Consider the following 26,159-nt stretch of genomic DNA (forward strand, 5'->3'; position numbering starts at 1 on the left):
CCTTGAAACTGTAGACTGTAATGTATCTTGGGATGCAGTAATATTTAAGGTAGATTTCTCAGGAATTGACTGCTGTGAGACTAAACAAATGTACCCCATGCAGAAGCTTTACAAATTTCACCCAATAATATACTAACAAAGAGAGTCTACTCAATAAATCTGAAGCATCAATTTGCTTTTACTTTGTTTGGAATGAAAATACTCCATATATAATTTCTTAGTATTTTACAAAAAGTTACATCTTGCCTATTGGCCCTTAGCCTCATTTATTTGCATAGTGGGGTGTCCCCCACACCCTAACCCTAACCTCACCATCAGTGTGGAATCTTGACTTCCAAGGCAATATATATATATATATAATATATAATTTAGTTATAACTTATATAATGGTTGATCAAAGATGTCAAAATATTAACATTCATTACTAGTCTAGACGCTATAATTTGAGGTATAAACACAAGGTTCACCCAGGCAAAACTGTAAAACTACTTATAGTATAAAAGTAAAAGAAAAATGGTATTAAGTAAAGGAGGAAAATGGTATTAAGAACCAATGCTTATAAAGAAACCTATAGTGCACTACCCCACCCCCCAAACACATTTTTCTAAAAGCCATAACGATATGCATAAAGGGCTCACTAACACAGTTCACACTCAACTCTATCAGTGTCTCCAAAAGTGCCCAAACAAAACAAATTACATATTTAATCACTAACTATCAGTACTTTCCACGTTCAAACAACATCCAGACATTTAAATGCCTTTTAAATCTCATGTTCAGCTGTTTCTATAGCTTTTAGAGATGGTGGCCATGGCAGAAATAATCGTTGACTAATCGACTAATCAAAAAAAAATAATCATCAGATTAGTCGACTACCAAAATAATCATCAGTTGCAGCCCTAATTTGTGCTTCATTATTTGACACCTCTGTGGTTGACTGCCTGGTCAGAGTGTTGTATGCTATTTTTTTTACAGTTCTTCATTATCAATGAAAGTTTCAGACATTTAAAGCACATATGGTTTTGGTAAATATTCATTCCAGTAGAATAATGTATTTATTTATGCTAAAAGCTGTAACACTCTGTAATTTGTTTACACTAATTAAGGAATTATTATTCTGGTTATACTGAGCTCTCACTCGTCTGATGGAGGTACGGCAGCAGCAGAGGGACACAGCCTGCAGAGACGTCAAAGCAAGAAATGAAAAGCTCCCAAAAATATATTGACCTTTTTACAAAAATATAAACTTTTACAAAAAAATAAACATTTTACACATTTTAACCCATTTTTATAATAATATAGCAATTTTGGTGAAACTCATTAATTATATTATCTGTTCATTCTAACTCTGTTACACCCGCTCTCACTCCAAGCTTTCCAGAAAAAAGTCAGCGCATTGGGTGGGGTGGGGCAGATTGGGGCAGAAGTCGGGGTCAAACTTGGTGGCGTAATTAATTGCATTAAAAAAATAATAAAACAACACTTTAATGTTGACTCACATACCAATGGCAAAATTTCTAAAATTTCACATAGGTACTGAATCTTTCATAACAGTTACTGAATTACTGAATTAGCAGCTACTCAATTATAGGTCTTTAATCTCAAATAATAGGCCTATTTGAGGCCTAGGCTCAAAAGGTTGATTAGAAAAGCTCATCACTACCAATTGTCGTTATCTGATCTATCATCTACAGAAGAAGAAGATGTAGGGTAACAGTGCAGACCTGCAGTGGTGGTTCCTCTACTAAAGAACGTTAGGAATCAAGACGTCTGTCACTCAGTATTCTCCTCCTGCCCCACACTCTGTTCTCCATTGTGATAATCCACCTTATGCTAATAGCGTGAGCTCTGTGTGTAGAATGCTAAATGCAGATTAACAGTAGCGAGTGCCGACTGCAGGCTATGTATGTGGAAGGAGTGTGCGTGTCATAATGGAGCCCGGATGGCTCGTGGGCTTCATTACTTTGGAAAGCTGAGGAGATTAACTTACGCAATTAACCTTTATTTATCATAGACACGGCACCTCCAGCCAGGTCAAACGCTCCATTTAAGATCATTACCTGCAACCACATTTTAGCGGACATGAGAGCGAGGCATGATATGTTAGCATGATGAGAATAAATGAACTTACCCGCTATAATCAAGGGAAGAAGTGAAGATGTGGCACCTGGCATTACTCTGGAATTTTCCCAGACGCTCTTTTTTTTTTCTTTCTTTCTTTTTTTATTTCAAGACACAGAGACACGTGGCGGCTAAAGGAAAAGCATGTGGTAAATATGAAAACAAAATGATTTCACATTTCGGAGCAATCTGCAGGTCCTGCAGCCCTAATCATTCTGTCGATAGCCCCTCCAGTGTGCAGGTGTGCTGTTACAGATGGTTTTATGAAGATCCATTAAAAATAATTTAGCTCATCGCTAGGCCCAGGAGGGGCTCCTAGGCTTAGACTAGCACTTCCAACACCTCGCCGCTTTCCCCCCCTACAGTGCCAAGCGCCATCGCCATGGGAACGCAGGAGGCAGGCTGGTGCTGTGAAGCAGCCAGACGAGGTAAAGGAGGAGGAGGTCCTCGTGTGTGTCGGCGCAGTCGCTCCACGCATCCCCTGATTAGAACTATATAGAGAAGTTGTAAGTTCTTTAGGCAGGGCTGTGCATCTTCTTAAGGCCTCAGACAGCGTTCACGTCATTTTAGCGACCGATTAGACGTACAGTAGTAGCAGAGAAAATAAGCAACCACAAACAGCCGTTGCACTGGGCTTTGCTTGCCATTTCAGACAGGAGGGTTGTTTGTTTGTTAAAACTATGCAAGCTCATAAGCTCATAAAATGCTCGTTTGGCACCTGCAATCGTTGGTTTGCAGAGACCCTTAGCCTCAGACATTAGGTAACACAGTGGCACACAGACCACCTAAGCAAAGACCACCATTGTACTATATTTTTTGGAGTATAGGGTGCACTTAAAGGTCTCATTCCATATTTTTTTTATTCATTTTATAATGTTTAGTTATGGTCTCTATTATCAATGAATGCCATATAAATTTTTGTTAAAAAAAAAAAAAAGTGCTCAGGTGTTTCTATTTAGCCCAGGTGTTTCTATTTAGATTTGCCTCCCCTCCCCACGGTCGCACAGACCCCCCCCCCCCCCCCCCCCCCCACTCCCAGGTGTCACACAAACCACACCCTCCACGTGGACCCCCCTCCTGCTTCAGCTTCAGTGCTGTCTGTGGGCGGTCCTGAGCCGAGGTGGGTAAGGACATGAACTCCTTTCCTGATCAACTCGTTTTTCTGAGTATTTTCTTTTACTACCTACTGCAGACAAGGGAGGCTCTGGAAGAGTTTCATGTGCAGCATCCATATACAACTCAGAGAGACCTATAGTATTTCACAAAGAACAATAAAAAGTGGATTTTAGCGGAAGGAAACCGTTAAAATCCTTTAATTTTCACAAAAATGGACAGTGCACCTTTTAATCCAGTGCTCCTTATGTATGAATTTTACCAGTCAAGAATTAAGGAGCAGTAAAACCACTCCGCTGAAGTACAGCATTTTTAAGCATTAGCATTAGCCTCTCACCACAGCGCTAAGTCTTTCGCCGCTCAAAGGCAAGTAAATCAGATTGTAGTCTGCGTGTTTCCCTTGTTAAAACAAGCTACGTGGCACGAGCCGCTAGCTGATAGCGCCCTGGGTCACCGAAACTCTCAAGGATCCTCAGTCAAGCGCTATCAGGTGGCATTTACATCCATACGCTAGCACTGTGGCTAGTGGCCAACGCTAATGCTGCTGCACCAAGCCTTTTGTGCTGGAGAAACTTCACTGAAAACTCGCCTATAGACAAATAAAACTGGAAATGTAAGTTTATAAACGTAAGCGATTTAATCACACAAATAAATGGTTTTCAGGAGAGAAATCTGTGTAGATTAACAACCAGCACTCGTTAGACTTTGAAAGAAAATGTTTTTTTTAGTAATTACAGTTTTGTTTACTTAAGTGCTTCCCCCAGCTTCCTCATTGGAAGGGAAACATGGCGACACCCTTGCTCACTTCTATGTAGGCATCCTTATTAGTGTCACGTAATGTTCCTTATAATCCAAGTGAATAGTCGATAGTGCGTCTTAAAGTTCGAAAAATAATAACGGTAATTAGGGCTAAATATATATATATATATATATATATATATATATATATATATATATATATATATATATATATATATATATATATTAATAATATTGAAATATAGTTATAGTATGTTTTGCAGGATTGTTTCAGTTATCAAAAGCATAGAGATAGATAAAAAACATCTCCTGCAAGTCAGGATTCAGATTCAAAGGTTTATATTAATAAAGTTTAACAGAACTAAATTGCAAACTGTATTTTTTCTCAGAAACATTATTCTCTAAATGTTTGGTCTAAATACTGTTACCCTTTGAAGCCACTATTGTCACTACTGGGTCAAGCTGACCAGAACAGAATTTATATAATATAAACACATTAAATGAGTCATTTCCATTTACATGTTCATTATAATAATTAAATCCAGCAGAAAAGGGTCCTTGCTTCAGAAATGAATAAGAATACATTTCTGTATTTTTAAACTGTAAAATGGGTCAGTTTGACCTGCAACATAACAAAAGGGTAGAAGATGGAGTACCCCATGTGCCTAATCATGGATCTGCACATACAAAAGAGGAAAAAAGCATTATATTAAATACACAGTTTTATAAATGTTAACCAGAAAGGTAATGTTAACCACTTCCAGTAAGGTAATGAATGCACTATTCATTTTATCTGTACCTTATATGGAAGCATCAAGTAAGTGTCAAACATTGCATTGAAGTTAAATGTCAGCTATTAACCTCCTGAGTCGTGGACTTTTACTTGATGTGCATTTTTAATATATCCTAGCTATTTGGGATTAGTAAAAACTGACTGTCACAGATGTAAAGGATGAGAGATCTTAAATAAAAACAAACCAGAAACTAAAAATAAACATTAAACAACAGAAACAAAGTGTCTAAACTTGAGCATCATGACATGCAGCATTAAACAAACAAAAATACATTCAGAACCACTTCAACCTAATCAACCATGAACTGAGGTGAAATGCACAAAGAAAGACAGAAACAAAGGGCCTAAATATACAGACATGGAACCCCTGGGGAAGATAACGAGGGGGCTGGGTTACAAATGAGACACCCAAAAACTGAAGTTTAACTTTCTACAGTAAGTAAATAAACTAGTCTCGAACATAAAATTCAAATAAAAATTTGACCTGGCCCATGTTTTTGTCTGGACTGGCTGTAGAAACTCCTGACTGGGATTCCTTCCATATTGTATTTTCTAATCAATTGACTATAATGTATCATTGTGCAGAAAATCAGAAATTTAGTGTCTGCGTTAAAGAATTGAGGGTCTCATTAAGTTAAGTGCAGGAGAATTTTGGCAATTTTTTTATGTATATAGATCAGGAGCTATACTTTAAGAATATTTTACAGTTTTACCACTGATTTGCTTTCTTTCTTTTGTTTTATTGTACAGCACTTTGGTTGAAATGTGCTTTATAAATAAATTGACTTGACTGGACTTAAGACTAATCCATTTTCTCCCCAATTTAGACAGACAATTACCCAACCCACTCCCCCTATCACTAGTGATGCCCCAACACACCAGGAGGGTGAAGACTAACACATGCTTCCTCTGATACATGTGAAGTCACCACCACTTTTTTCGAGCTGCTGCTGATGCAACATTACTGAGTAGCTAACACGCTTGGAGTTAAGCGCAGTTCCGGTACATCAGCTCACAGATGCCCTGTGCTGTGGACATCACCCTATGAGCGCCGGCAGCTTGATGGCAAAGCTGCATGAGCTGGGGTTCGAACCGGCGACCTCCCGCTCATAGTGGCAGTGCTTTAGACCACTGAACTTACTTTTCTATAAAAGACACTTCTACTTTCAGTTTACCATTGTAACCTATATATACAGTATATTGTATACTGTATCACTCTGCCGTGAACTAAACCATCGCTCCAGTGTTCCATTGCCTCTGGCTTGTCTCTTGTTAAATATTCAAAAATGCAGTGAAAATGGATTATGCCAGACAGGAAACTACTATTTAATCAAGGGAAACTGTTATTTAAATGGCTCCAAATTTACATTACATTCAATTATAGAATCTGCATAGAAGGCAATTGATTACAAGCTGATGACACAGTGCTCTGGGAACGGGGTGAATGTGACCACCAGCATTTCATTTAAAGCATTTTACATTAATTGTTCACCTAATGTGCTTGAGCTTGTAAAAAATGCAAATTAAACAGCAGTTCTCCATTAGGAATATTCCTAAGAGCATTGCTGCAGATTCCACAGCTTGCACAATGCTGCGGTGTTTGGGCAGTTTGGGAAGTGCTGATCTGGCCCGGCAGCCTAGCGCAAGGACGGTTCAGTAGAATAGTAAGTAACGTTGTCAGATGTCCCGTTGTAGCGATGACTGGCTGTCAATATGCACTGAGGAACTAACTGCTTATTGGCTGAACTCGTTGCTTACAGCGAGAGACAGTCTGCGGATGATACAAACAGAGAAAATGACTTATGAAAAGCTGCCACCGAACAAAGGGAGGTGAGGCAAATTAGAATGAGGCTGGAAACTGCAGATGTGTGCCAACGTTTATGTGATAAGAAGGTTTATCAAGATTAGTGCAGGCAGTGTTTAACAATGAGGCTGCAGCTGCCTATAAGATCAGAGGAACCATAGGAGGTTCTGCCGTCTGCGCGCTCTCCCCGAGGCATCAGATCTCGGGAAAAGGCAAATATTTTCAGGGTAAACACAAGTGACTAGCTCTCGCATTGCTCTTTTTCAGCTCCGGCAAACTCCGCTCCTTTATATGCTGAGACTGCAGAACCATTTACCCTGAAAAGCTCCCCGACAGGAAAGCTAGGTAAAAGATGTTTCGAAAGCGTTCAGCCTCTGAAATTGCAGGAGTATTGCTTTATCCAGCGCCGGTCTGCATTTTAATCTGCGTTTGATCAACGTGTATGATGATGTGGGGAGAGGAGAACATTTGTATCAATTACTGAGGGATAGTCTGCTGGATGGCAGCGGCTGATCAGCGACGAATTAGCCGTAATTATCTCTCTAAAGTGACGTGACTCATCTTTCCCGCTTTGCTTTTACATTTACTTTTTTTTTTCTTACGTTTGCTGTAATGTAGTCCTTCAAATTGGTGGACGATTTCATAGTTAGCAGGAAATCTAGGAGCTATGAGACACTTTACATAGCTGTCAAACTGGTAAAGCAGCTTATATCAAGTATGATTATGCAGATATGTAACGATCTGGATTTTATGAGCTCATAATGATAAGCATCATGCTCTTCATTAGCATCGACAGATGATTTAAAATGAAAAATATATATATTTTAGGTTTTTTTGGTTAGGCACAATTTTGGAGGTATTCTGTGGTCTATAAGTCTGTTTCTGTAATTATGTTGAGATAAGTAGCTTCCATTCATTTTCTTTGTAGGGTAAATTGATATGTATTTGTTTTATATTGTATCTACTACTAAAACTCTAAAACTGGTCAAGCTGGTTTAACTGCTGGACCAGCGTAGCTCTAAACCAGCACAGGGTACACTATGTCTGATTGGCTGACTGTTCTATAAACATGATTAAGCTAATCAAGCTAGACAACAAGCATGACCAAGTTGGATGGCAAATATTGACCAGCATGACCAAGTTTTATGACCAGTATCATCATGTATGAACCTACACTCAGAGGTGGAAAAAGTAGTGAAAATTGTAATTAAGTAAAAGTACCTTTACTTCTAATTCTACTCAAGTAAAAGTAAAAGTACAGTGCGGCAATTTTTTTTATTTAATCAGACAATTGTTTTTTTTTACCAGCTTTTTAAGTTTTTACTTTTTTAGTTTTCCAATGTAGCGAAGTAAATTACTTGTGTCAAAATGAACTTGAGTAGAAGTAAAATGACCTATTTTAAAAACTACTTTAAAAAATACAAATTACTCATTAAATCTACTCAATTACAGGAACGTGAGTAAAAGTAATTCATTACTTTTCACCTCTGCCTATACTATGCTGGTTAAGGATGACCAGTTTTTTAACCACCTTGACCACCAAATTCCAGCTTCAGCTTAGAACATCTGAAACCAGCTACCAATTAAAATCTAGACAGTGCAACAGAAACAGGTTAATCCAGTCTTCCTATGCCTATAAAATCTCATGCAGTCCATTTTCTGCTTTACTTTAGTACTGTCTGCAGGGCAGTTTTAAGGCATTTAGGGGTGTCAACGACAGATGTACCTGATGCATATCGTCGCTGTCCAATGCAAAACACTTATCTCCAAAACAGCAACTTTACAGGAGAGACACTTTCAATGGAAGTCAATGTAAAAAGAGTTTATTTCAACTCATTTTGAAGAGTTTCTATTGGTCCGTTCATCAAGAAATTTTGGCACAGTGTAAGGGACAGTTTGTCTCTTCAAATTATGTAGTAAACTAAAAATCGACAAAAATGGAGATAAGTGTTTTTCATTGGACAGTGGCGATATTCTCATTCTCTCTCTCACATCATGCAAGTGCAGTTTAGAAAATAAAAAATAGAAAGAAAAAAAAAAGCACTTTGTGTCACGTCCTTGCCCTGTTCCCTGTCGTCTTCTGTCCCCATGTTTTTACTGCTCTGTGTTTGTTTACCTTCCTCCTCCATGCCTGTGTCATGCTCCACATGATCCTGTGTGTTCCTCCTGTGGCTCCGCCTTAAGAGTTTTCACCTGTGTTCACCTCATTTTGTGGCTCCGCCCCCTTGTTACCTTTGTTCAGGAGTTTCCTTTGTTGCTTGTGTTTTCCTATGCGTTCTCAGTGTTCTTGATTTTGGTTTATAGTTTATGTTTCTTTATTGTTTAATAAATTACTCACATTTGCGTCTGCTCGCCGCGTCCTCTCCTTGCTCCTGCTTCACAAACCTGACACTTAACATAAGACTGAACATACATTTATTTCACTTCATTATTATTTAACTGAAATATGCTTTTATTACTCTATTTTTCTTTTTTGTAATATTTGGAAAAACCTTATGGCACCAGGCTCTCGCACCTATTCTCTGGCTGCGTTGTCCGTCAGTTCTTCAATACAACTCCCAGTAAAACCAGTATAAACAGTAATTGGCCCAATTGAATGTGCATAAAGGGGTAAAATTAGAAATAGATTGGTAAGTTCATTGCTTTCATCATATCAGTACTCCCAAAATGGCGATTTAGTGACGTCAAAGAAAAACACAATGTAAAGACCAGTACTGAGACCTATTTCTTTGTCCTGTACCAATATTAAACCTAACCTTATGCTTTAAAAAAATGAGCTTTCGTTAACGAGGTATTTCAGCTAACATAAACAGCTTTGTTATTTCCTCTAGATGCAGCGGATTAGGCTAAATATAGAGTGCTTCTTTAATATGATATGCTAGGCTAAGTAATATCCAAAAAACACATTATTACATCTTACATTTGCCTTATTTCTACAGTATCTCATCTCAGATTGATAAAATGCCTTGTAAATCTTAATTAATGGAAAAAGCAGTCCAGTCTCTATAATAGAACATTTTTGATCCCGCTTTTCTCAGCTGCACTGGAAATGCCCCAACACCAGGAGGGTGAAGACTAGTGTTGTGTCTTCTCGTTTCTTGTAGACTCCTCTTTGGGTGTCCTTGGAAGGCTGTTTTCTTGAAATAAAACTCAGTACACACTGTCTTCTTAACCGGAACAAATATTTATTTCAGTCAGAAGCAAAGTGTGGGAGAGAGCTTTGTCAATTCTCGGTGTCCCAGGTGTTCTCTCTCTCTCCCAGTCTTGCAGGCTAACCCGTTTAAATAGTCCCTTTCAACCGCCCTATTTACAGCTTTACCATATATGTAAATATGGCCTTTTGAGAAGCGGCATGTTGTTTACCTGCAACCACTTGTGACATGCCAATCATGTATAGAAATGGACTTCTCAAAATAGTTTAGCTGGACACATGAACTTCTCTAGGCTACAGGCCTCTCAAACCAAAAGTGGTGGCCCTCCATAGCACAGACATACACCTCATTGCCCCCCTTTCGAGGCTCCCTAGAGGCTCGAAGAACTAAAAGAAGTACATTATCATTTTTACATGTACAGTTTTACAACCATTCCTTCAATGAGTGTTATTTCACTACCAATTTAGTGGAGTGTGAGAGCGAAAACCTGCCAGGCCACTATCTTACCAATAATATCCAGCAATCCTTCAAGACAGGAAAAACTCTCTCACGATCTCTTGGCCTTAGACGATCACTGAAAACAGTACTCCAATACCAATAAAGAAGAAATGTCTTACCATTGAGAATAACACTTCTGGATATGTACAAGTGAGTATCATACAGATGAAACCTCATAAACCAAACAAAATGTGTACTTTCAGGCTGGTCGACCCATCGGACCCTCCAGTCCACCTTGCCCTGCCTAACATTACTTCCCTAGCCTCGAGAAAAGAACAAAACCCCTGAGGTCACACTGTACTTACTCCCAAGTAACATACATCATTTTGTAATTAAACAGCAAAACTTAAAGGTTACAATGTGAAAATCAACAAACAAAAGGTTGTTACAATATATATGAATATATGTTGAGCATAGAAAGTGTGAAGATGTAACTCCTTAGCACATTGTCCTCTGATGTATTGATGACAAATGGCGAGTTCCCAGATGTTGCTTCCTATATTCCTGTTCAGTGTCCCCCAGGCCTCCAGACTTTCATATCTTTCAGTGTCCAAACTTCTCAACAGACTGGGACCTCTGGACATCAATCACCCCCTTGTGGTATCCCCACTATTGTCCTGGAGGAAAAAGATAAGACACACCCAGTATCTTTTCTTCAAACAAACAGTACACTCAAATTAAGCAAATGGTATATTTTATATTAATATTATCAAGCAAACATTTTATCTTATTATTGTCATTATTATTATTATTATTTTTTTTTTTCTTTTCATGCTATCACTCTTGATTCTACAATAGTATTCTTAAATCACCTCTAAATATCAGGTTAATACTAACACATAACCTTTATGAATATACTGATACATGATTGGATATTCTACATAGCTTTGGTAAATAGGGTTATTTATTGAAAAGTCCTAAAGTGGGTATGTATCTACCAACGCGCTTTCTACCATTAAACCCTCATCAATGTCTGAATCTCGTCTTGATAGTAATGGCATTTGAACCTCACTTCCAGGCATCACAACTCCTATCCATTTCAAAATCATAGCCTTTGCACAAGTTAGCAATAGTGTGCAAAAGCAAAGCATCACACACAACGATAGAATCGCTGCTCCAAAAAGCTGAGCCAACATTGCTCCCATCGGACCCAATTTGTCCAATAACCATGCATTCACAGACCACCCAGCTCCTTTTGATGGACCAAAAGCCTCCCTAATATGTTTCAAAGCTTCTATGACATTTGTCATATTATCTGTATTATCAGGAATCAGCGTATAACAGGCATCTCCAGTTAAGTTCAAAGCCACACATAGGCCACCTTGTTTTGCTAAAATATAATCAAGAGCCATATCATGTTTTAACAACGTAAGTCTATGACTTTTTTGTGTGTTTGTTAAATAGTCAAAGCCTTTAATTGTCTCGTTAGCAAATCCTTGTAATGTGTAGGTAATGTTATCAATATGGTCTGCTAGGAAAGTGACCCCATACCACGGAAGTAAACCTATACCCCATTTTTCTCCTATACTAATCCTCCAATGGTAAGCCTCCAAATTATGGAACTGTGCCATTTCTCTCTTCTGCCTATGTCTTGATATATCTTCTGAACTGGTTTCAGTCGGTGACCCAACTTTTTGTACTGCATAAATCTCATATGGTAGCTTCAATTTTGCCATGTAACAACATCCTGTCCAGCCATTTGGTAAAAATATATAAGCTTTTTCTCCACAAATCCACCAAATATCTTTAAAATTTCCTATTGTTACATTTCCAGGCAATGTTTGATGTTTTGCCATTACAGTACTATGCTTATGGTTCATCCCCCTAAAAGTTACCTTGAACAAGTCATCCGACGTCTTCGAGGCTCCCTCCTTCAGATTTAGCATATACTTATCACATTTTGATATACCCATAAACATTCCCGGCCCATTATGAGTCTGATTTGAACAAAAACACTCATCTGCCTGTACAGGTGTTACATCCAAAGCATCGGGGATCACAGGTTCCTGACTTTCAAATTTATCGAGTATATTTACATAGGGTAAGTCTTTCAACCATGTGCAATTGAACTTTGGTCTAAACAAATATACCGAGAGTGCCATCCACACATCCTTTGATGCTTGCTGATTATATAGCAACCATGATAATGCATAAGACTGACATTTAACCATTAATGGTTCCGGTACTGCTTCCAAAATAGATGGCCAAGTGCCAGGCGTTGGCACTTTCACCACACAAGGTCCCTTCAATTTCATACTAGCTCTTACTGAATGAGTTATCTGTTGAAACCATAAGTTTCTGGCTGCCCACTGGTCAGTGATTTGTAATACAGATGAATCAAACCCAAATGCCTTCCATTTCGTTTCTCTTTTCTGTAGTGCACGATAATGGTCATCCATGTCATCTGGTGTCCAGTCACTATTTACATCTTCCCTATTCATTATTATGTCTGTCACATTAGCTGCGTTTTCTTCTGTTACTGCTATTGGTATCGTTGTAGCATTTACTACTGTTACGTTTTTTTCCTGTTTACCAGCCCCATTTTCCTTAGTGACAAGCGCAGGGGTTGTCCGTTTCATGGTGCTCATCTCACTTTCCTGCAAATTAGAGACTACAGTAGTAGCCTGAGTTACCACTGTCAAACTTTTAGTTACTGTCGTAGCTACAGTATTAAACTGCTTAACTGTATTATTTACCCCTATTGTGGTTGCTATAAACATTTTCCCTTGGTTCCTTGTAGTAGCCTCTAAGATTCTCTTTGGATTTGAAGTTTTTATTTTAACCATCATTTTACGTGTTATGTACCCCTCTCTCCATACATTTGTTCTAGGCACAAATTTGAACTCTGGCTCAAAATAGACACACTGGTACACCCCTTGATCTTCCCATGTAACATTACGCATAATTAGTGAACAATCTTGTTGGAGTTTAAACCACCTTACATCATTATATAAAATATACTTTCTCTGATCATATGGTATCCCATCAACAGCAGGTCCTGTCCATATTAATTCTTCACCACGACTGTTTTTCCACTGAGGTGGATGATTACTCCCTGTGTTATACCTTCCACATTTACAAGGAAGATGAACTGTTTTACCTAGACTAACAGTAAGTACCATGTCAGGGGTCGCAGTTGTCAGACTCATCTGTGGCAATGGTGTTGATATTTGTGATACATTTACAAAATCTGTAACATTTGCTCCTTCTGAAGTAAAAATACCCTTAAGACCTTCTTCTTTAATCCTCATAGCGCTTTGGTTTAACCTTTTTTCGAACTGGTCTAGGACGTCTCTGTCTATCTGGGTGTCTGACTTCCCTACTAGTGGAATCAGTTCCCTTTGTACCCTTTGTCCCTTCACACTCCCCTGAACTTGGCTTTGTTGTCTCTGGAATATGTTCATACTCAATGACTTCAAACCTTCTACCTTGTTCACTATTTCTGGTAGTACCTGCAATATCCACAGAATGCACAACATCATCCCCCACATGACCATTCTCCTCGTCCAGCGTTTGACCCTGGGAACCTCTCTCCCTTTCTCCTTCTGCCTGTTCTTTTCCATCTTCTTCTGCCCCCTGTGTATTTCCCAAATCTCTCTGCACTTGTGGTGTCTCTTCTCTAGGTGCTTTAACACAATGTGACAAATGATACCACGTTGGGGATCCTTTAACCTGAACTGCAGTTCCTGTACAGCGCACAACCTCAAAAGGTCCTTCACGGCGTTCGTTATACCACTTTCTTCTAAACACCTTCACGAACACCTTGTCTCCTGGTTGAACTGTACTCCTCTTTTGCTCCTCCAGCCTCTCCTGCACCTCTTCTTTCTTTTGCCTGTCAGAAACGTATGTAGATATTTTCTTATGTAGATTAGCCATGTAGGTCACATATGCTCTCATATCATCCTCTAGAATGGCCAAACTTGGACCTTTCCCACTTGTGCGCAAACATGGTGTAGGCATTTGTCTGCCTGTTACCATCTCATGTGGTGTCATGTGCAAATCACGCTGTTCACTTGAGCGACACACCATCAGTGCTAATGGAAGCGCTGCAACCCAATTCAACCCCGTGTGCTGACAGATTTTCACAATGCGGTTCTTTAATACCCCATTCATTTTCTCACAGATGCCTTGACTTTGAGGATGGTACACACTACCAAGTCGCTGTTTAATTCCTAATTTTTGCAAAATCAATTTTACTGTCCTATCCACAAATTCTTTACCGTTGTCCGAGGATATTCGATCTGGAAGTCCCCACCTGCTAACGACTTCTCTACACAAAAACTTTGCAACCGACTGAGCATCCTTTTTCTTAGTTGGACAGGCCTCAGGCCATCTTGAAAACCTATCTACCACCACTAGCAGATATCTTTTACCATCAATTGGTTTTATCATATCAACAAAGTCCACAACCAACTCACGCATAGGACCCCTTGGAGTTGGAATATATCCAGGTGGAACCATAACCCCCCTTCGAACATTGTTTTTCAGGCAAATGGTACATCTACCAATGACATGATCGATCTGCTCAAGTAAATATGGTGCCCAAAACCCATATTCCTTAGTAATTTTCCTTCTTACCTCCCCCCTTGCAACATGGGCTAGTCCATGTGCCTCATGTATCATCAGACCCAACAGGTCAGGAGGTGCTACCATCAACCCCTCATGATTTCTCCAGAGGCCAGCCGAATCTTGAGATGCCCCACGGTCTCGCCATAACTGTTTTTCCACATCATGAACAGCTGCCTGCATTAAAATGACATCCCTAAGTGTAATGTTATCTTCTATGTCTACTTCATGAGTAACTAAGAAAACCTCCCCTACTTTGTTTGCACCTATGACTGCTTTTGCTGCTTCATCAGCTGCTTTATTCCCCTGCGTGACCCTAGACATATCTACTTTATGTGCTGCACATTTTGTTATGGCTATCGCCTTAGGTTTCATCATAGCCAACAATAACTTCATAATCTGGGCATGATGCTGTATCGGAGAACCATCTGTTTTCTTAAACCCTCGATTCTTCCACACTGCTCCGAACAAATGACAAACGCTATGGGCGTAAGAGGAATCAGTATAAATGTTTACTCGCTTGCCTTCTGCCAATAAACATGCTTCTGTCAGGCCTACAAGCTCTGCTAATTGGGCTGATGCTGGCTGTGGTACTAGTTCAGCTTTTTCAACAACAAAGTCATCCCCTTGGGCTTTTACCACTGCGTAGCCTGCTTTCAATTTGTCACCTATCCGATAACAGGACCCATCAGTCCAAAACTCAATGTCCACTTCCTTTAAGGGAATGGCTAGCAAATCCGCTCTAAGTCTAGAATATTTTTCTGCTTCATGAACACAGTCATGTGGTTCACCATCTTCTGGAGTTGGCAAGGTTTCCGCTGGATTTACTGTGGCACACCTTACTAGAGTTACATCTTCCTGTTCCAGAAGCCTATAATAGTCTCTAAGCCTAGACATAGTCAAAGTATATTTGCCATGATTAAGTAGATTTCTAAGGCTATGGTGAGTTAGAATTGTTACTGGATACCCCATTGTAATTGCTGAAGCCTTTTCATACATTAAGTAGACCCCTACCATTGCTCTGTAACATAATGGCAATCCCAACTCTACTTCTGAATATGCAATAGAATAATAAGCAATAGGTTGCGGGCCTGGTCCTGTACCTGTAGGTTGACAGAGGACTGCACATGCATATTTACCTCCCGTAGAAGTAGACACATACAATAGGAAATCTTTAGAGTAATCAGGTAACGCTAATGCTGGAGCCTCCTGCAATCTCTGTTTAATGGTTTCAAAAGCTAACAGACCATCTTGTGTCCAGGAAAGGTTACAGTGGAGTTGAGTACACCCCGTGTCTTTAACCATAGCCCTCAAAGGCCCCATCAGACTAGTATAGTCCTCTATCCATGCAGAAGAGTACCCCACTATGCCCAAAAATGTCATCATTTCTCTAACTGTTCTAGGTTTTGGAGCTTTCCGAATAGCTTCTAATTGCTTTTCTGAAATACTTCTGTGTCCCTCTGTTATTGTCTGTCCCAAATAAACTACCTTTTTCTGACAATACTGCAGCTTTTTCTGAGAAACTTTATGCCCCTTATGTGCCAATATTTGTAGTAATTTAATGGAGTCCTTATGGCATGTTTCCTCATCTGGTGCACAAAGAATTATATCATCGACATAATGTATCACTTTACTCTGCACTAATTGCCCCAATCCATCCAAATCCTCTTTTAATATTTTATTAAAAATGTGCGGACTATGTTTGTACCCTTGCGGAAGTCTCTTGTACTCATAGGACTGTCCCTTGTATGTAAACCCAAATAAGCCCTGGCTTTGTACATTAAGTGGAACACTAAAATAAGCCCCACACAAATCTAACACTGTGAAGTGTGATGCTTCAGGAGGAATTTGAGCCAATAACGTATGAGGATCTGGTACTTCTGCTGGGAAATCTGCTACTACCTCATTAACTGCTCTTAAATCATGCACCAGACGATAAGAATTATCCGGCTTTTTTACTGGCAACAAAGGTGTATTGCTTTGAGGAGTGTTTGTCAACTTTAATACATCTGCTTTTAATAGTCCTTCAATTTCTGGTTCTATCCCTTGAATGGCTTCTTCTGTCAATGGATACTGTTTCTTCCATGGAAGTTTAATTCCTGGTTGAAGTTCAACTATCACTGGTTGAGCTGATTTTACAAGTCCAATGTCCGTGCTATGCCTTGACCATAGACATTCTGGCACTTGTTGTAGCATTTCTTCTTTCAAAAAATTCCTCATTGGATTTATGAGTGACTCATGTGTCATCCGAATAGCTTGTGGCTGTCCATGTCCTTGAGAAGAGACCAAGATCTTGATGAATCGCTGATCCTTGCTTCTCCAGATTCCTTTATTTTCTTTCAGTGGTACAAAGACAGCTTCCTCTGCTTCTGCCATCATTTCTCCTACATGTTTTTGTTCATAATCCTCAGACACTAGCAGTGTCACATGTGGCACACTCTTTTGGATGGCAAACTCCTTAAGCAAATAGTCATTGCTATCCACCCTCATAGCTGCTCCTTGTTGTCCCACAATTATACAACTTGAACAAAGTTGAACTTGCTTTGGTTGGTGACTTAACCACTCTTCAGCATTTGCTTTGGAAGCATCTTTAAAGTACTTGAGTGTACAATGCAGCAGATACTCTGGAGGTTTTGCATCAGGCAGGTTAGCCTCAATAAACTTCTCCCATAGCTTGGCTGACTTCAAAAAGTCTGTAGTGAGATTTCCAATCCAGAAAACTAATGAAGCTTCTGCTTCTGTCGTCATTGATAATTGATGGGCCGCATCAGTTGGCACTTCCACTAAGCATCCATCTGGTGTACATTTTATTGTGCAGTTCAACCTACACAAAGCATCTCTTCCCATTAAGGCTACTGGTGTATGTTCCGATACCAGAATTGGTATTTTTGTCTTCATATTCTTGTAGCAGAGCTCTACTGGTTTTGTAAGAGGAATCAGCTGTTTCACTCCCTCAAACCCGACTGTCCGAATCCACTGATCAGACATGGGGAGGTGTATAGCATCTTTAGGCTGGATACAGGTAAAGGCTGCTCCGCTATCAGCTAACATATTTAATGGTTGCTTATTTACCTGCACCTGTATAGTTGGTTCTTGTTCTGGCCCTGATGCTACCAGCTGACACCCCCCTTTCGAGTTCTCTGGGCACCTCTAAAATCCTCTTTCCGGGCCCCTGAACGGGTTTACCGGTCCCCTAAAGGGCTTGAAGTGGCCTCTGAATCCTCCTCTGAAGTTTCCTCTGAAGTTTCCTGCTGGTCTGGTACACTCTCGAGCAAAGTGACCTATTAATCCACAGTTGTAGCATACTTCAGTGGACTGTTGAAAGGTTGGATCAAACCTTCCTCCACGTCCTCTTCCTATAGCCCCTTGATCTCTTCCTCTCCAAAACTGCGTCTGACCTAGAAGCGGCTGTGACCATGAAACAACTGGATTCACAGATGATGGTTGGGTCAATTGAGCTTGAGCCTGAATTGGTTGTATTTGTTGTGAGGGTTGGTTTTGCTCAGTTTGTGGCATCTGACCTTGCATTACCACTGCTTGCTTCTTTTCTTTCTTTGTATTGTCCAGCAATTTTATGTGAGTGAGCTTTCTGATGGTCTCTTGATCATTCTCTTTCTGGTCTCTTGCTTTTTTCCTGTACAGCTCCACTTGATGGGCAATGTGATCTGTGTAAAGCCCTGTTGCCATACTTCCTAGACCAACCACTTCTGCCAGCTTGTTTCTTACAGACAGAGGAAGTCCCTTCTGTATCTTGGCTCTCAGGATGGATTGTTCCATTTGATTTACCTCCGGATCATTTCCTGTAACATTCCTCCACACGTGATGAGCCCTAGACACATACGACCTTGGATTCTCTTCTTCTCCCAACGGATCAATAAGAATGTTATCTGGATGTACATTTGTTGGAAATGTATCTCTCACTGCTCTCCACATTCGACCTCTTACTGCAGAAAATAATTCTGGATCATTCACAGCTGTTCCCACATAGCGGTCTAATCCTGCTTTTTGTAGTATTTCTTCCATGGCTGGAACTCCCAGAAGATTAGCCAACAGTCGTTTAATATCTCCTATGGCAGGTTGTGTTCCCACCATGATTTCCTCCAACTTTGAGATCCAAGGATATGCTCCATCTTGAATAGTTGGCAGCTTTTCCAGCACATCTGACATGTCCGTGTTCTGCCAAGGCTTGTATTCCAAATTTTGTCCTCTGACGATTACTGGACACATTTTATCATGTGGCATCCTAGTTCTTGAACGCAGCGAATATCTGTTTTCCACTTCTTTCTTTAAGTCTTTCTTTTGTGTCTTCAACTCCTTAAGTTGTTTCTCCAAAGCTCTTTGGCTTCCTTGACTTGTGGTCTTTTCCAAGAATGAAATGCATCGGTCTATGCTTCTTTCTACTTCTTTCATATCCCTCTGCAAGTCCTCTTCAGTTCTTGTGCTTGATGTTGCAGGGACAAATCCTCTTGAAGACACTGACTTTCTGCTGTCCCATTCATCATCACTGTCTTCGTTTTCACTGGTAGAGCTTCTGTCATCAAAGTCTTCAAGTTTCCTTGTTTTATCTCCTTTCCTTTCTGCCTTTGCCAGCAACCGCCTGACAGCCGGATCATATCCTCCTGCAGCCTCTTCCCAATCACTGTGATCTTCATCTTCTCCTCTTTTTGTCTTTCTAATCTTTAGGATCCCCTTGGTTTGCAGCCATCTTGATGTCCTTTTACTTTTAGTATGTGGGATCATTTTTATGATTGTCTCTGCTTTCCCTGCTTCCATTATTTGATTATCATCATCCGTAATTTGATATTCTCCCTCTTGACTTATCACTGGGACTTGGGGGTAAATGTCTTCAAACTTCACTTCTTTCTCATATGGTGGAGGTTCCTTTACTGGAGTTACATGTGAAAATGGTGCATTAATTTCTGCCATCTGCTTTTCTATTTTTCTTGCATTCCTCTCCATTTCTTCTTGGCCCTTCTCTCTTCTTTCCTTGGTGGCTTTGAGCAACTTCTGTCCTTCTTGTTCAAACAGTTGAAGAACACCAAGCTCCATCTCTCTCTTTTCCTTCCTTTTTTCCCCTTTCTTCCCTTTCTTCTCATTTGCTTTGTATGTGGTCACCAGCACCTGTATCACTTTAATCACATCTGGGTTAAGAGTCCCTTCAACTGGCCATGGCTTTTCAATATCAGGCCATCTTTTATTCCATTTCCCTGATATTTTTTTAATGCCTTTAATTAAAGGATTATTTTTCTTGACCACATCAACTGGGGTTATTCCTTTTGATCCACTTAATCCCATATTTGACATATTCCTACCCTTTCTATGTTCCTCTAATGTGAAGAAATACCAATTGCCAAGATTACTTTAATATTACAGAGAAATTAATAAAATTTGATGTATTTATTTATTTTTATTTATTTATTTATTTATTTTTTCAATTGCTATCCACATGACTCAGCTTGAATGGTTGCCAACTCCAGAAAACTTAAACACTGAAAAACAATTCCCAAGTCTAAAGTCTAAAGTTTCCAACCAAAGTTTCAAAAGATTCTCTGTTAATATGTCTTCCCAATTACAGTCCTAAACTTTTACTTAATTTACCACTATTTGTGATTCTCACACCTTTAACTAATGAGCTAATCAACATCTGTAATCGATCATTCAAACCGATCAATCACTTAATCAACCAACCACTCAATCAATCAACCAACCAGTCAATCAATCAACCAACCAGTCAATCAATCAATCTGTTTAGATATGTGTTTTTATTTTAACTTCTAACCCCCCTTGGTATATTTCCTTATGGCCAAAATACTTCCTGCTTAATCTATTTTCCAATTCTCATACACCCCTGTGTAAATCACCAATGAGAGTAAAGTAATATTCCTAATTTACGATAGTTATAAATGTAAATGCCACTATGTGTATATGCAGGTATTTATAAGGAAGAAATGTATGGATGATCACTAGCCTGATATGGTTGACGTCAACACAGCAGCCAGTACATGTGACACTCCGTCCCTGTTGCTTGTCAGCAACCCCTCTCTTTTCCTTCCTCTCTGTCTCCTGTCTCCAATCTCAGCCCAGGAAGAGAAAAGAAGAAGGAAAAGCAAAGGTTAATAAACTTTACCCCATATGAGATTAATTAATTTTTTATTTTTTTTATTTTTTTTTTTTTTTTTTTTTATTATTTACCTTTATTTAACCAGGGTAGTCACATTTAGATTAACAATCTCTTTTACAAGTGCCCTGACCAAGACAGCAGCACAAAAACCACAAATCAATTAATCTACACCCTCATAGCATAGAGAAGTAAATACACGCATACAAACAGAATACTTTAACAAGAACGAGCATATGTATAAAGATTTGAGACAGATGATTTAAATTCCTTCAGTGAAATACACTGATCTAATCTAACATATGTCTGAAGATCATTCCAGGTTGAAGGCGCATCATAACTGAAAGACTTCTTTCCACATTCAGACCGAACAGCAGGAATATCCAGTGTTATATAATTACTAGAGCGTAAATTATACAAGGAACCATTTCTTATCAAAAATTCAGACAAGTATGAGGGAAGCTGACCAATAATTCCTTTATACACAAAAACTGCCCAGTGTATTTGGCGTCTTACTGATAGTGGAGCCCAACCTGTCATTACATACAGTTTACAATAATGCGTTAAAAAATTGGCACTGGTTATAAATCTCAATGCAGAATATTAAACAGAGTCCAGTAATTGCAATGTCGTCTTTGGGGCGAATCTGTATTTTATATCCCCATAATCTAAAACAGGTAAAAAGGTTGCTTCAACTAATTTTTCCTTAGCCTTGTTGAGTGAAGCAAGAACGGTCCCTAAAATAACATTCAAGTTTCAACTTTAGCTTTTTAGTGATATACTCAATATGTGATTTAAAAGAGAGCTTATCATCTAGCATAATGAAACTAACTATATTGACTTTCCAGACAGTGTACATATTTGAGGGACATGTAGGTCATATATCAGATTTTTGGAAAACAACATATATTTTGTTTTCTGATCATTAAGGATTAATCGTAAATCGTTAAGATTATGCTGAAATGTCAATAATACTTCCTGTAACTTTGAAAATGCTTGTACTGGTGATGAAGTACAACTATAAATGATAGTATCATCTGCATAAAAATGCATATTGGCATTAAACATATTACTACTTAGATTATTTATTCATATAGTAACAACAAGGGGCCTAAAATAGAACCCTGTGGCACTCCAACACTGATATTCATTTTATCAGAAAGAAACCCCTCAAAGAGTACCTGCTGACATCTATTACTTAAGTAATTATTAAACCAACCAACCGCACTATCGGCCAATCCAGTACTAGCTAGACGGAACAAGAGTACATCATGATTCACTGTATCAAATGCTTTTGATAGATCTACGAATAGGGCAGCACAAGATTCCCTACAATCAAGAGCACAAATTACACCATGAAGTACTTTGGTGGTAGCTGTAATAGTACTATGTTTTTCCGAAAACCAGATTGAGAAACAGACAAAATATTATAAGTAGATAGATAATAGATTAATATTAAATACTCTTCATATACCTCTGTTTTTTTTTTTTTTTTCTTTCTCTTCCCATAACAGGTTACAACCCTATAGCCACTTTCCTATGCCTAAACATAGCCTTCGTCACTCCCTCCATTTCTCAAGTGTCTTTTTTTCCCTATATAGAGTTATACATAATCGTATACGTCCCCATATTAGAAATTCTCTGGCATTATGTCGGAAATTACACCCTAAACAAAACCCACATTCCACTATCCATGGGGTCTTCAGGACTTATTTAACAGCATTCTAGTGCTGCATACATGACCTGGTCCGCTCATGGACAGATTTTGTGGTTTATAAATTTTAACCTTAAACTATCTCCCTTTCTGATGTCTTATGAGCTAAAACAACTCCACTCAGACATCCGAAAGGGCTCATATATTGTCTATACCTCATTTCCGACTCATACCCGAGAAACCCCTATTAGTTTAATACTACTTTTTATGACCATTAATATTTACTTATATTTAGTGTAAGCTTACAGTTACTTATAGTTAGTGTAAGAATACAGTTATACATTATTATTATTATTATTATTATTAATATTATTATTATTATTATTACTATTATTCCCAATGTACAAACTAGACACACAACAATCAAAAACCATGTACTCCTTATTTCTATATCATTACTAACCTCCCCACAAAGGTACAAATTACTTTCCTTTTCTCTTCCCCACAAAGTTTTTTCCTCAGACAGAACTAACATAGAAAGGGCAGACCCCCCTTACACACACTCTCTCATACAGGCCTGTCACACTCACACACACACATTGGCCATCACTATTTAAAGGGCATATCCCCCTCACACACACTCTCTCATACAGGCCTGTCACACTCACACGCACACACTGGCCATTACTATTTTTACCCCCTCCTTTTCCTGCAGGTTTCCTATTTTTTCTTAACATATTTTCTTCTGCGCATTATTCTCTTTTCCTTACTCTTTGTTTCTACTTTTTAATCCTATTTTTCTCTATTCTCTTTTAAGGCCTTTTCACACTTTTTCCTCTTTTGCATGCTTTATAACCTCTTTTTATTAAACCACATAAATACCTATTTTTCAGCCAACTTTCACATAGATAATGCATGCTAAAGCCTCAGTTAAGGACACGTCTTACAGAAAACCTTTGTAATCTTACCACATTTTGTAAATTACATTTCATGCGCGCCATACAATATCTAGTTATTCATTGCTGTCCTTATCTCTTTGTTATCTCTTTTCTCTTGTTTCTTTTCTTGATACCCCTATTTCTCTTTAATTCCTTTTCTTCTTTTCTTTTATTTATCTATTCTTCTTTGTCTAACATCTACCTGGATTACCCCAAAAGGCTCATGTCTTATGATCTAACGGGAGAACGGGCCCTGCCCCCGAAAATCTGCATGCTGCACACTTTGGCCATTTATCCAGCTATTCTCATCCATTTATTCTATTTCTCCCCCATAGTGGTGACACAACCCACATATGCCCCTAATTTAGAACTGAATCTCATCTCAAGAACACAGCACAACCTCACACCCAAGTTTTCTCTTAGTGCAGCCCCATAGCATACTCCCCAGCTTTACATGTAAACCCCCGCTCAAATATATTGTGAGAAAAATGCTCACCCTTTATTTGCCGGCGTGAGAGCGAAAGCTTGCCACGTCAACCCACTCGGAGCCACAACTGGATCCCTTCGGGGTCCCCGGATCTTTTTCTTGCCTGGAGCCGCAACTGAAGTCCCTGTTTTCAAGGTCCTGCTGAAGTCCCAACCGAAGTCTCAACTGATGTCTCAATCAAGGCTCAATCAAGTCTTAATCAAGTCCCTGTTCGGGCGCCATTTTTGTTGTGTCTTCTCGTTTCTTGTAGACTCCTCTTTGGGTGTCCTTGGAAGGCTGTTTTCTTGAAATAAAACTCAGTACACACTGTCTTCTTAACCGGAACAAATATTTATTTCAGTCAGAAGCAAAGTGTGGGAGAGAGCTTTGTCAATTCTCGGTGTCCCAGGTGTTCTCTCTCTCTCCCAGTCTTGCAGGCTAACCCGTTTAAATAGTCCCTTTCAACCGCCCTATTTACAGCTTTACCATATATGTAAATATGGCCTTTTGAGAAGCGGCATGTTGTTTACCTGCAACCACTTGTGACATGCCAATCATGTATAGAAATGGACTTCTCAAAATAGTTTAGCTGGACACATGAACTTCTCTAGGCTACAGGCCTCTCAAACCAAAAGTGGTGGCCCTCCATAGCACAGACATACACCTCACTAGCACATGTGAAGTCAGCCACCGCCTCTTTTTTCGAACATGCCAGCACTCTCGGAGGAAAGCGCAGCAACTCGACACATCAGCAAACAGATCCCTGAGCTGACTGTGCGACATCACCTTGGGAGTGATGTGGGGAGAGAGAGTGCCATCAAACGGCCAAAAGAGAGCCTTTCCAATTATGCTCTCTCAGACTCCGGCTGATGATGGCAAGCTGCGTGATCAGGATTTTAACCAGCAACACATGTGGATTTGCATTTTGCATGCTGAACTCATGTTAACTAAAAACAATTAATCTTGAAAAGTAAACGACAGGTAATCATATTGCTTTCCACTGTATGCTTCTTTGTCCATGTGTTTATCATTGAAATACAAGCATTAAGCTGAGACAAGCGAAATGCAATACATACATACAGTACATGAGACTGCGTCGAGAACATGAGAGCTCCATATGCAGAAAATGGGCTAAAATGAAAAGTAATAGATCCATTCCATTGATTGAAGGCCACATAATCTCCTAAACGAGATCAATAGGTGTGGATTTGCATCTGAAGGATGAAATGAAGATTTTTTTTTTTTTTTTTTGTCAGAACTGAACACAGACCAGTTTGGCAAGTTTACAGTGCTATGTCAACAGTACTATGCCAGCAGTGGGTGGTCTTCAGAATGTGCTAATACTAAACGTAAGACACGTTATTGTTTTTCCAGTCCAAACACTGTTGCTTACCAAATTTGAGGCGTGTCTAGGAAACCATTCAGAAGTTATTACTATAACTGTTCTCCCTACAAAATAGAGGCTGTGTCTTAAAGGAGAACTCTGTTGTAAAATGGATTTTTGATGTAGTAAAAAATGATAAAAAGTACTTACCTTTGATGACTAGCACACCTCCGTTCTCCCATAGCGTTCCAGAACTTTTAACAGTTTAAACATAATAAATCCATAATATTTAAGTTAAAATACACATTTTAGTTGTGTCCCTGGGTTTCACTCATACCTGTTACCATAACACTTTACCCTATCAGAAAAATATGGAACATTCTACAACAAGTCACATCTACAACAGGAAATCACATCAGCTGGTTCTTCTGAAGATCATGGGAAGACTAAAATTAAGTTCACTCATTTGTTTTTCTGTATAATTTATCTTTTTGTAACTATGACTGAGGAGGTCAATCTCAACACTCATTACTGTTACCTAAATTAATTATTAGATCTTATTTTTTTATTAACTAGAAAATAACTAGGAAAATAACTAGAATGTGTTTAGTCTCCTCATGCTATTAGCATAGCCACCATTGAGCTATTTTTCATGTTTTTGCTAATTCTTTGCTAAAAACTCACTGTTACTTGAATTCCTGTTACTCGTAACATAAAAAGTAACAGGGATGAGTGCCAGTAACAGGAGTGAGTTCCAGAAACAGGAACGAGTGCCAGTAACAGGAGTGAGTTTCAGTAACAGGAAAGAGTGCCAGTAACAGGAATGAGTGCCAGTAACAGGGGTGAGTTTCAG

The 26,159-nt window shown here is 39.1% G+C and overlaps 1 protein-coding gene across 1 annotated transcript; it reads right to left on the reverse strand.

The window, feature by feature from the left end:
- Positions 1-9,753: 9,753 nt before the first annotated feature.
- Positions 9,754-24,647, reverse strand: LOC111191565 (uncharacterized). The gene is made up of 2 exons (XM_049482524.1): positions 24,013-24,647; positions 9,754-20,880 (listed from the first exon to the last, which is right to left on the reverse strand). The coding sequence occupies exon 2, from the start codon at positions 20,108-20,110 to the stop codon at positions 17,957-17,959; it is 2,154 nt and encodes a 717-aa protein (XP_049338481.1). The 5' UTR covers positions 20,111-20,880; positions 24,013-24,647; the 3' UTR covers positions 9,754-17,956.
- Positions 24,648-26,159: the final 1,512 nt, after the last annotated feature.

The sequence above is a fragment of the Astyanax mexicanus genome, chromosome 8 (genome assembly GCF_023375975.1).
Source record: "Astyanax mexicanus isolate ESR-SI-001 chromosome 8, AstMex3_surface, whole genome shotgun sequence".
Lineage (NCBI taxonomy): Eukaryota > Metazoa > Chordata > Actinopteri > Characiformes > Acestrorhamphidae > Astyanax > Astyanax mexicanus.

Bases quoted from the DNA above. Each gene is read 5' to 3' on its own strand.
- LOC111191565 (XM_049482524.1), bottom strand. From the start codon at position 20,110: ATGTCAAATATGGGATTAAGTGGATCAAAAGGAATAACCCCAGTTGAT.